The 13,201-nt window shown below is 35.3% G+C and overlaps 1 protein-coding gene across 1 annotated transcript in view; it reads left to right on the plus strand.

The window, feature by feature from the left end:
- Window positions 1-10,943: 10,943 nt before the first annotated feature.
- The window catches only part of LOC111385467 (desumoylating isopeptidase 2-like), a 6,643-nt gene continuing 4,385 nt past the window's right edge, over window positions 10,944-13,201 (plus strand). Inside the window, exon 1 of the mRNA XM_023009856.1 lies at window positions 10,944-11,493. Within this exon, the coding sequence (XP_022865624.1) occupies window positions 11,082-11,493 (412 nt within the window). The 5' untranslated portion in view covers window positions 10,944-11,081. The remainder of the gene's footprint in view (window positions 11,494-13,201) is intronic.

Genomic DNA, 13,201 nt, shown 5'->3' on the forward strand with positions numbered 1-13,201 from the left:
TTCTTTTTTAGTACTGGCACAATATTCGACAACCATTCAACATATCTGGCTGTTCTTATAAAACCTGCTTTCAATAATCGCTCTATCTCTTTCTTAATCTCAGGGAGTACATTAGGAGTAAAACGCCTAGGAGGTTGCCTATGAGGTTTAAAATTAGGCTTAGTTGGTAATCTGTGTTCCACCAATTCTCTATCTAAACCAGGCATTTGTTCATATTCCCAAGCAAAACAATCTTTGTACTCTTTTAAGAAAGCGATTAATTTGTTACTAACCTCTTGGTCGAGCATCTGGCTGATGAACGTTGGGTGATCTTCTCCTTCATCGCCAATATTTACTTTGATCAGAGGGTCTTGTGCTTGAGCGTATCCAGGTCTGGTAATCCGCATCACTTCGTCGTCCAGTTCTCTTGCAAGTACTTTCTCTTCCAAACAGTCCACCTTGTTGACTTCTCGGCCAATGCTTTGCTCTAACTCGAATACTGCCAACTTGTCCTTCAGCACGTTTAGGGCAGTCTCTTCCTTCACTTTGTCATTGCATTCCTTATTGAAAGCCATCAGCCTGGCTTTAAAGGCCTGAATGTCGGCCATTTGCTTTTGTAACTTAAAGTCCATTCAAGCCTCCTTAACTATTCTTTTGCCAATTACTGGCTCTTCCAGGGCCACTATATTTGGCCTCATCTGTTTGAACATCTCAGTGAGTGCATCCACTGAGAATGGTTCTTCGCTTTGTGCGACAACTTGAGTTTCTTCCCCGTCTTGTACCACTCTGACAGGTCCATAGTTTCCTTCGTACATGAACTTCTCCACCGAGTTTGCTTCTGCTACAAAAGGCCTATGATCGGCCTGTACCACCTCTGCTTCGCCTTTGTCATTCCAAAAAATCAGGCATTGATGGAGTGACGAGGGTATACAGCGACTTTCGTATATCCAATCTCTTCCTAGGAGCACGTTGTAACTAGTAGGACCATCTATTACAAAGAAGACAGTGGTCCTGGTAGTCGTACCTATAGTTATGTCTAATGGCATAACTCCCTTGGCTGAAGTTACTCCTCCATTGAAACTAGTGAGGATGACTTCTGTAGGAATCATGTCACCCTCTATTTTTGCGAACTTTCTCATCATCCTAGATGAAATGGTGTTTATAGCTGCTCCATTGTCGACAAGCACTTTTGCCACTGGGACGCCGTTAACTAGAGCTTTAATGTATAGCGGCCTCAAGTGTTTAGTCAATTTCATGGCTGGTCGTTTAAAAATAACCTTTTCGACAGCCTCTATTTCTACCTCTTGCTTGTTTTCTGTCGAATTATCCCCCTGTGATAAGTCGACATGTAGTATGTCACACTGATCCTCTATCTCCTGAACTTCCTTCTTACTTTTTTCTAATGCTTCCTCATCAGTTATCCAACCTGTGGGAGGGGGCATTATTCTTGGAGGTGACCCATACTTTTCAGAGCGAGGCACTCTCTTCTTCCTTTTGGGTGTCCCGTACAGTACGTAAAAATCAAAAGGACGCTCAGATGGCTCCCCCAACAAGTCTATTTCGCGAACTCTCTCTTGATGTAGTTGCTTAAACAGAGTGTTGCGCGATACTCCTCTCTTTTTTCTTTCTGCTTCTAGGTCGATTTCTTCTTCAAAGTCTGTCATCCCGTCATCCTCCTCATCGTTGTAGGCCTCTCCAGAAGTTTGGCCTTCTTCACATACCAACACGCAAGCTTTTCCTTCGTTATCCTCCCTCTCTTCTTCTTTTTCCTTATTTTTGAATTCATTGGCCAGTAGGTAATTATTGGCCACGACAGAAGGCAACGTACCGAATTGGATAGCAAGGGGCTGATCTGGATCTTCTTCGTCCCTTCTGTCCCGCTCAAACTTTGATCTCCCAGAAGAAGTTTCTGGCAGTTCTTTCATTGATTCATCTGTACCGGTCTCTTCACTATTCTTGAGGACATTTTGATTGGCTACCTTGAGTAGTATAGGCGCTTTAGGATGTGGCATTCCTTGTTGCTGCCTCATCATCCGTCCATAGTTTCATTGGAAACGCCTTTGTTGGGTCCTAGTCATCTCATCGAAGGGTATTGCCCTTCCTGCACTGTACGGGAATGAATGCCATACATTTGGTCGGCGAGGTTGCGGCCTAAATGTTCTTTCAGTATCTGCTGGTCTGAACTGCCTTTCAAAAGGCGGTCTTCTATAGAATGATGTACCTCGCCCTCTACCAGGCTGAATGTTTGGGAAGAAGGCAGGGCGATGAGGATGTTGCCATGTCCCTGGTTTCTCCGTGTTCCCATTTACCTCTCTTTTACACCTTGCACACAGGACGTCTTCGTCCTTTTTTAGTTCTTTTCCTTGATTCGTTCAAAGACACTGGGATGTGGCCTAGGATCTTCTTCTCCGTCATCTACGACCAGTTTGAATTTTGGTAACTTGTTCTCGAATCCAGATGTTACCACGTTTACTCCAAGTGGCTGTGGGAAAGGATTCTCGTCCACTGCCATCTTTTTCTTAACATCGAACGTAATTCGTCCTGATTCAATGGCATCCTGCAATACATGATGGAAAATCAAGCAATTGTTAGTCAAATGTGACCATGCATTATGCCACTTACAATATTTTTTACCCTTAATTTGTTCAGGGTTTGGCAATTTGTGCTTATCGCTCAACTTTATCTGTTTATCCCTATATAATTTATCGAATATAAGGTGAGCTTTGGTCACATCGAACGAGAATGTTCTAGCCTTTACGTTTCCATCCTTTATGGGCTCATCTCTGCCCGATGGTCTAGGTTTGGCCACTATGGGACAAGTATATGTATCCCCTTTGACCAATTCGGCCAAACACATTTCGGCCTGATCGTATGACTCGTCGTCGATGGTATGAATGTCAAAATTTGGGTCTTTGTAATAAGTCCCTTTACTAGAATTTTCATTTGTTCTTCCTCTCTTATCAGTCGCTCATACCTAATCACATTCGCACTCAACTGGAAAAGATCAGGGAACTCCTTGTCCTGGAACTTCTTTTTTAAATCCAAGCTTAAGCAGCCTTGAGCGATCTTGACAAATTCCTTTTCGAGCAGAGGTACAAAACACTTGCTTCTTGCTATCTTGAACCTTTGGAGAAAACTTTCTGCCCATTCATTTGGCATTTGACGTAAATTCGTCAAATCGGCCAAAGTGACTTCAGACTCAGTTTTATAAAACTGAGCGTGAAACAACTGTTCCAATTGTTACCATATTTGAACAGAATTCGCTGGCAAGTTGATGAACCAGGAGAAAGCTACTCCTGTTAACGAACTAGGGAAAAGTCTCATTTTATGGTAATCGGTTACATCACCACTTTGCAATGTGAACTGCCCTATGTGTTCTAGAGTAGACACCTCTCCTAAACCAGTAAACAGTGAGAATTCTGGCACTTTGTATCCTCTAGGCCATGGATATGCTTGGTCTACCCAATCAGGGTATGGCTTTGTGTATGTCAGCCTAATGACGGGACGCACCCCAAAAGCCATCTGATCCTGTAGGATTTCCATAATATGGTTCCTCAACATGACATTGGGGTCATATGGAATTCCTACAGGTTGGTTAACCGGTTGGTTCGCATGAGGTCTGATGTTTGGTCCTTGATTGGCAACAAAATTACCATGATTATGGCCACTACCATTAGCCTGAACATCTTCTTCTTCGTTACCACGTGAAATATTCTGTCCATTATTTAGGACATTATCCCTCACGTTTGGATTACCCCCCAAGTTAGGCATACCACTACCATTGCTTTGATTTGGTACTGTAGTACCCCCTTGGTTTGAAGTAGATGGACCAGAAAACGGTTCTATCCCTTGACTCAGATTTAGGACCGAGGGATTATGTCCCACGATCGTTCTATTCTGAAAGTGATTTGTAAGAGGTATGGCCGGTTGACATATTTGGCCTACTAACTTATTCATCGTTTCGTTCAACGTCTTTAGTTGTTTGGCCATGTTGTCATAGTGTACATTCCCGTTTTGTGTAAATCTTTCCATATTATGAATACTTCGAAGATTTACCTGTTCAACGACGTCTTGTGTGAGTTCTCCAAGTAATGCACGCATGGTTCGAGGATTCAACTCCGTCATTGGTTCGTAACGACTATTACTGCTCTGATTTTGTCCATCTGTTCGTGGAGAGGCATGCTGCTCATCATATCGCTTGATTACAGACTAGATTCCTCCCTGACTTGCTGCTTCCTTATCGGATCTCTGAGGTATACTGTTTCCCCTTTTGTACTTTCAACACCTAACACCACAGTCCCACTGGGCATGCCAAACTTGTTTCGCGCGGGTTAGTCGCTAACAAATTAAAAAGGGTTAGACGATTATGTAAGGGACAAACCTCTTGAGACAAAGTCCCAAAAATGGGTGTTCTTTTATTGGCGATGACTTTACAATTGGAAATGAAAAACAACGTGCCTCCAAGGGGCGCAAGCACACGAGTTACTGAAAGAAAAAGTTTTTAAGTCTAAAAGCTAAGGAAATGAAAATTACATATTCTCTGTTCGAGAGTTTTGGATTCGGTCCTTCTTTCTATGTCCTTTCTCTCTTTTATACTTCATAGACGATCTCTTTGAGATTAACCACTCTAAAAACTGCTTGATCGTCCTATAACTACCCACTTTCTTCGTAGTGGCCATTTTGTCATGTAAACTGCCTTTTAACTGCTGCCATTCCCTTTCATCGTTCAACCGCTTTCGATTGAATTCCTTGAATCGTGGAACGTGATAGGGCTGCTTTCACAACTGCTTTGATAACTGCATTTCTTGATAACCACGACGCGTTATATTAGTTAATACTTGGGCGACTTGAAGGTTTGGGCGAGAATAGAGTAACAGTTCTGGGCGACCGTATGACACTCCATTCGTTCAGATTCTGGGCGACTTCCAAACTTGGGCGATGGCGTTGCCGCATTCTTAGGCCTCCTTATTTAGCCCTTCATCTTGATTTGTTTGATTGGGCTTCGATCTTTGGGCTATCTGATTTGGGGATCCTCCAATTGGGCTTCACTCCTTGGGCTGTTCAATTTGGGCTGAATTTTTATGTATCAACACAAACATTAATTTCAATCACACGTTTATAAATACTGTCTATTTAATATTATACATATTGTTGCATCCAATACTATTTTTCCTAGAAGATTCCTCATAAGCTTACCCCAAATACGTGCATAATCTGTTTTAAAGTCATTAAAAGCATTTTTATAATTTGTGCAAGCATGAAAAAAATAATGGTCATTGTTTATAGCGGTTCACATGCCAATGCCTACATTCAAGTACATAAAAAAAGACCATGATTAAATTTTATAGTTCAAGGATTGTTAAGAGTTGCGGAGCACGTACCACCAGGTAAAGAATCACATACGGCCAATTCTATACACAAAATATCATATTTATTGATTTTATATTTGAACTTCAATATTATTTGATTAGATTAAAAGTTTTAAATATAAAAATAAGTTTTTTTTTAATCTATTTTCCACAATGCTTTATGTCGATATAATAAAAGTAAAAAATGAAATAAATATACTCAGCCCCAATGGATTATGGGGGAAAAATATAACAAAGAAGAGATTTGACGAAAAGAAGTACATCTAAACCTTCATTATAGGAGAATGGCAAGAACTAGGCTATCCACCTATAAACTGTGTTCAGTTAAGTTTAAATGTTACTCATAAATTCCCTTTTCTACTCAATTAAAGTCAAACAAGAATTTCGATCAAACATTCGTATATATTACCCATTTATTATCTCGACATATTGTGAGACCTAATACCACACCTCCTAAAAAATTCCTAGTAATCTTTCCTAAACAGATGCTTGATCGCTTGAGAAGTCATTAAAAGAAAATATATAATACTTAATTGTAACCCTAGAAAATTATTTACAATGGGCAACTTGCTAGATACATTTAAAAATACACTAACCTTTTTTATTTGTCGTTTTGAGTATTATATTCACCATTTGACCACTTTTAGTGATGTCTCTGTTAAAATGCACTAGTTGGATGCCCGTGCATTGTATTTCTTTAAGGTAATGTTAGTGTGTTGAGCGTCAAGGAAAAATGTTAGCATTTTCTTGAGATCTACAGGCAAGATGTCCTAGCTAAATGCTATTGTGCTACTACATTGGGTTAAAATGTTTGGAGCAAAATGGGGGAAGCATTAAAATAAATAACAAATACTCAGTGAATCTGTTACCTAATACAACTCATGTAGAACATTTTTCTTAGCAGGAGAAAAGAGAGAGAAATGACCAATAAAAGAAACAAATCTAGATGTACATTTTCTTTGTCAGTGTATTTAATTTTTATTACAAATTACAGTTAACTAACTAGACGATCAAAAATTAGATATGAATACGACTATATACATAAAATATTAAAGGAGGGTCCAAAAAACTTTCGACAAGCTTATAGAATGTATTTGGATATATTTCTAAAATTAAGCAATATGATTAGAGAAAAAACACCCTTACAGGATACTACGTATATTTGAATTGAAGAAATGCTTGGAATGTTCCTACTCATTGTTAGTCAAAATACTTGATATTGCTTGATTCGTAAAAAATTTCGTCAATCATATTTCATTGCTAGCCAAAGTTTCAACAAGATTTTACAGAAGTTAAACAAATTTGCGGTTGATATGATGGTAAAACTAGGATTCATTGTGCTAGAAAAAATAAGGGAAGGTACGTGATTTTACCCTTACTTTAAAGTAAGTAATGAAAGAACATTTATTATAATTTTTCTTTTATGTTATCACTAGTGTTCTCATGATTTCTTTGTATTGTTTTATTATTTTATGATTGTATTGGAGCTATTCATGATACACATATTCCAACAATGGTTACTGAATGTGATACAAGGAGTTATAAAAATATTCATAGGACAATTTTTCAAAATATTTTGGCTTCTTGTAACTTTGATTTGGAATTTATATATGTGATTAGTGGTTGGGAGGGAATAGTACATAATTCTAAGGTGTTGAGTGATGCTTTAACAACAATAAATGGAATTAAAGTGCCACAAGGTATAAATTTATTATTTCATTTCTTTTCTTTTATCTTTTTGGATCATAATTACTCGTTAATTTTAAAAGTATTTTATGTTCAGATAAATATTTTTTGGGATACTGTGGATTTCCAAATCGATGTCAATTTTTAACACCTCTTCGAGGTGTCCGTTATCATCTTCAATATTTTTTTGGTCAAGATCGTGACCCTTAAAATATAAAAAAGTTGTTTAATTTTCTTCAGGCTTCCTTGAGGAACATAGTTGAGAGGATATTTAGTATATTTAAATCAAGATTCATAATTTTCAAAATAATTCCTCCATTTCCACTCGTATTAGCTTGTGTATGATTACACAATTTTCTTCGTAGAGAGTGCCTTTCCGATGAATTTCCAATTGGACCCGATAATAAGGATTCTTCATCTTCTTCGATTAATGAGGGGGAAGAATTTGGACCATTTTTTGAAAGTCAAGAACAAGAAAGAGAGAATGCTAATGTATGGTGGGCTTCTATAGCAGCTGATATGTAGAATGATGTTGGGAATGTTCGATATTTATTATTATTTTTTTTTTGTTGATCGTTACTAAAATACTATATATATAAAAGAAGTTGTTTAATAAATTACATTATATATGTTTAATATTTTTTTTAAAAAATAAAAGTCTTTAAAAGTCTCTAGTAGAAGTCTATAGAAATCCATGGGAAACTTTTACTAATTCTTACTAAATTTATAGAAATCACTTAAAAGTTCACAAATCCTATGGAAGTCACCCACTTTAAAAAGTCTTTAAAAGTTCTAATTGAATACACTTTACTTAAAAATATGACAAAATTAGATACACCCCCATACTCAAATTACCTTAATCTTTTGTATTTCTAGTTTTCTTCAAAAATTCATCTAAAATGAAGTTGATACACGTAAAAGGTTATGATGAGCTAAACAAGTTTTCTACTATTAATTGTAAAAGATGATAATAGTTCCTTGAATTGCTCAATAAATAAGACTACAAATCTTAACAAAAGATTGTGTGGAAAAAAACCACTAGAGAGTCCTCATCCAGATGTAGAGGTTCTATCGTTGTAGGATCCTACTAAAAAATAGTTTTTCATCTACGAAAAATTATCAACGGATACAATTCGTTGATAATTAGAAACAGATTATCCGTTGGTAAAAGTTATTCACTTTCAGCTATAATAATTAGTAACGAATTTTTCGTTGGTAACGATGATATCTCTTTACCAATGAAAATTTCGTGCCTTATGTAATCGTTTAACATTTAGATTTTTCATATACGGATATTCCGTTAGTAATTTGAAACGGATTATCTGTTGGTAAAACTAATTCACTTATCCCACATCGAAAGTTCACAACAAAGTCTTTAGAATTGTCTTCTACAAATTAATTTGTGATCCAATAAGTGGTTAAACAATATTTTAGCCCTTCAATTCAGTTGGCCAAAAGTTAAAAAAATTAGAATTATTAAATAAATAATAATAACAATAATAAAAAATAAATAATTTTTTTTTTTACCATGCCTCGCACCTATGCGACTATTTACAACATTGATTTTCACCAATTGTAATGACTGACATTTTCTAACGGAAAGTTGGTTGGTATTGGTTAAGATTTTTACCTTCGAAAATTTCGTTGGTAAAAGATTCACATTTTAACAACGGACCAATAGAAAATTCGTTAGTAAAATGTTTACTCTTTACATACGGCAGGATCTGTTGGTAACTATTGGGGACCCTCAAATCAGCAATGGATTTGCGGTTGCAGATATTCCGTTGATAAAGAGTAATAGCAACGAATATCGAGATTTTAGAAATGGAAAATACGTGCCTGAAGCCATGTTTTTTGGAGCTTCTACTTGTGTTTCATTTTCAAACTTCATATCTTTTGGATAACCAACAATTTTATAGCACTTAGCTAAAACCTTTAAGTTCATTTTGAAGAATATCATTTGTCAATTCGGTATTCCTCACTCCCTTATCTTCGATAATAGCACACAAATAGAAAAAATAGGAAACCCTGCATAGAGCTTAGAATTAAGCAATGTTATAAAAACCAGATCGAACTGGCTGGTTTAACTGGAATAATTGAGAATCTGCCCGAAATTTAGTTTGGTTAGACATTGAAAACCTCTTCTTTATAAATTGGTGTCAAACCCATTAAATCGACGATTAATCCTTGAATCAGTTGTCCCAGATGAGGTTTACTCGAGTCCACTGGTTAGATTTAAAAAAATAAAATAAAAATAAAAATAAAAAAAGAAGGAAGAATGAATGAAAAATAGCTATATCATTCTTCAAGCTCTAAGGCTTTTTTCCAAATATGAAACTTACTTAACCTTTTGCTATACTAGAATTGTAGTAATTGCTTATGTTTTCCTTATTTTTTCTTTTCTTCTTTCTATTTTTTTTCCCTTTTAATCGTTGAAAACATTTTTCTCCTTCACATCGGCGGCACTTGCATCTGTTTACCCTAATTCTGATAAAGTAAGTGAAAGAGATAAATTGAGGCTTTGGACAAATACTTTCTTCTTGAGGTTGTCGCCCATTACAAATGAAGATTCACTTTCGTGTTTATCACTTTCATTTTTCCCTTTTTTCTTTTCTTTTATTAATATTTTTTACTTGGTAAATTAAGAATAAATGAATTAATTACTATACCAAATTATAAAATAATATATTTGCTAATTACACAATTAATTTAGAATAGCTGAGCTGCTTGTTAGACATCAACTTAATTATATATATTTGTAAAGTTTTATTGTAAATGTATTTAATTATTCATTCAACTGGTTTGACTCCAGTTCGACTACGGTTGAACCTTTCGACCTTTTTACTTTTTTCTAGGTTAATGTTCAATTTTATTTGAAAACTAATATCTATACTTTCAATAAGAAAAGTCATCTATGATTTGGGACATTTCTTCTAAAATGTGACTTCTAGGTCTAGGCGCGAAGGAGGCACAAAATGCCTGCCTCATGCTTTTTTGAGCTTTTTATATATATATTTTTAATTAATTCTTGCCTTTTCTATTTCGCCCCATCTAGGGGTGTTTTTTTTCGCTGTTTTCTTTTAGTTATTCAATGATTTTTAGATTGATTTAAAAATTTAAAATAATTTTTTACGTCTCACCTAGCCCGAAGCATAGACTATACATCTCGTCACGTTTTATGCTTTTTAGAATACAATTTGAGACAAGACAAAAATGAAATTAAGCTTATCTTCACGGTATGAATTAAGGGAATAAAAAACTTCTCACGGCCCTTAAAGTCAGGATGACTAAAGTCTTCTGTATAGAGTAAAAGTCAGGCCCAACATGCATTAAATTTAATAGGTCACCTCATAATGCATGAACTTAGAATAATGTGGATAGATGGTATCGCATCCATAATTTTAACAAGTAGACAAGGGAAAAGGCTAAAACTCCATCCCCATTGAGGTTCATACCTATCTACACCATGAATAATAATTAATAACTTTGTTAGCCAAAAATTATAATGTTATTATAATTTAAAATCAAAGTCAAACATTAAAATCGCATTTCAAAAGACTTGCAATTACTACCCACTCTAATGCATTTTAATTTGAACAACTTATAATGAAACCCAACAAAAACTGTATTAAAAATATTAATAATTATTTATTAACAAATACACACATCAATGAATTTTCAACATGTAAGATCCACGATAGACGAAAGAAAATGTTGTGTTATTTCCTTGCTTTGGCTTTTCACACTTCACTTTTCCTTTCCCACGATTGGAGTACCATAGGAATTAATCTAAGTAGACTGAAAATGCATGACAGAAACATTAACCTACACTCACAATGCGTGCGGGACCCGTTTGCATTAAAAACTCCAAGAAAAAGGTGGACCCCTCCTATTGTGAGAGTTCAATAAAGTTGCATATCAACCATTTTCGTTCATTGTAACTTGGTACCATAAATACCCTACCCAAGACCAGCTAGCGCTTCAAGCTTTATACTCCGCTTGAAAGACTAGCTGTCACACAGAGAGAGAGTTTTGAACTTAATTAAGATGGCAGAAGTGATCCTTCACGTTTACGACGTTACAAATAATAATTCCGGCTATGAAAACCTAAATTTCGCCCTCGTCCAACTCAACAACGTCTGTAAACAGGCCATCCCTATTGGCGGAGTCTTTCACACTGCCGTCCAGGTTTATGGGGACGAGGAATGGGGATACGGGCAGTGCGATGAAGGCTCAGGTGTTTACAGCTGTCCCGCCCGCAAAAACCTGATGTATACATACCGTGAAAGTATAGTTCTCGGAAGAACAAATTGCTCCGCTGCCAAGGTGAGTCAGATCCTAAAAGAACTTAGCCAGGAGTGGCTGGGAAATAAGTACGATCTACTGGCGAAAAACTGTAACAATTTCTGCAATGAGTTGTTGCAGAGGTTGGGAGTGCCGAAGCTTCCGGCATGGGTAAATTGTAAAACCAATTATTTGTGGCCCATGTAATATTAAAGAATTAATTTAAGGTGATTAATATTATTAAAATCCTATTGGCCCAATTGAGAAATTGTAGTTTTATAATTGTCTACTTTGATAGAAAGTTGAGAGTTTTATGGCACAAAATGAGACTGCCTCTCTCTGCCTATAAATGTGAATGAAATCCATCAATTAATTCATTCAATAAAAGAGAGGAAAAGTGAGAGAACGGTTTCATTAATTTTAACAGTTTATTATTTTGCAGATCTAAAATTCTCAATTATTGCCATGGATCAAGGTATGTTTTCTTGATCAATTAAATTCATATGTGAAAATCATGAATTCCAAAGATCTTGGCATTAGGGTTTAATGTCTTACATGTGGTATCAGAGCCTGGTTATGGAATTTATGATTTTCCTTTAAAGATTATGATTTTCTGCTTATCGATCTTTAATTTTTATTATAAATTTATGAATGAAATATGAAATCAGATTCAAGATCCTTACTGTCTATTTTACCAGAATTAAATATGCTATTAGGGATTTTTGTTGAAATTAATTACTGTTAATATGCACATGGCCATTCATTGCGTTAATTAAATTCTAGTTTTTCATTTGTAAGTGGTCGGAAAGAGCATGAATTTGATGCGTGTCGGAATGGATCTGGTACACACCACTATCTGTATTAAATTGGCTTTGTTTCAATTGTTTATTCCAAAAGGCTCTGGAATGACAGAATTGTGTGCATATAAATTGTATGCAGTAATTACAGAAGGATGGTTAAATTAATGGTTGGAACTGCCCGTAGAGAGTACATCAGACTGCCATATATATTGTATTGTGATTGGTTGAAGAAAAGGTTGATTTCTTGGGTTTCACAATCACAAATTCCATTAGCTGTCCAATCTGTGTATAATCTGGGTGCATTTCTTAGTGGATGAGTTTTTCTAATTTAACTATAGACTACATAATTGGAATTTACTCAAGTTCTGTGGACCACCATTCACTTCAAAACCTATTTGATGTTTATTATTTAACTTTGGTTTGAAAATTTCTGCATCATTTAGCGCAGAATATCATTTAGTGCCCAATTATAATTTACAGCAGTATGTTTTATAAGTCCACTAATTATGTATTGATTAAAGATGGTGATATATGAATGGCTAATTATGGTATTGGACTTTGAATTATGGATTAAATTAAGTCATAGTTTAATTACCTATCTTCGTGATTTGTTTATGTAATTGACGTTCGATTAATGTTGTTTGTTAGTCACCAAAGTGGCCAAACATTATGGTATTTCGAACACTAAATTACATAATTTATTTATCAATTACTCTTGATAGTTTGATGCTTGTAAATGAAAATGACTTTATTATTGGAGTCAAGAGTATATTGACGTTCAAAGATTATTAAATTATTATGGATCGCCCAAAGGTTGATCAGTTAATTTTATTAATCTTGAACATGATCGTGGTGAATTGATTTACTTGGTCGGATGTGTTTTGTATATCCAAAGATATCATACATGTCTGATTAGAGTATGTTTAATTACCAATTAAGTGAAATTAAATTAGCATCATTATATTTATTATGATGGTATAACGTAATATCACCCAAAGGAGAATTACGCTATACATTTATTGTTATTTGAATCTGAAATTAAAACTCAAAGTATTAATGTTAGAGCATTTTATATTTTGCAGT

The sequence above is a fragment of the Olea europaea genome, unplaced genomic scaffold, assembly GCF_002742605.1.
Source record: "Olea europaea var. sylvestris unplaced genomic scaffold, O_europaea_v1 scaffold317, whole genome shotgun sequence".
In the NCBI taxonomy this organism is placed as follows: Eukaryota; Viridiplantae; Streptophyta; class Magnoliopsida; order Lamiales; family Oleaceae; genus Olea; species Olea europaea.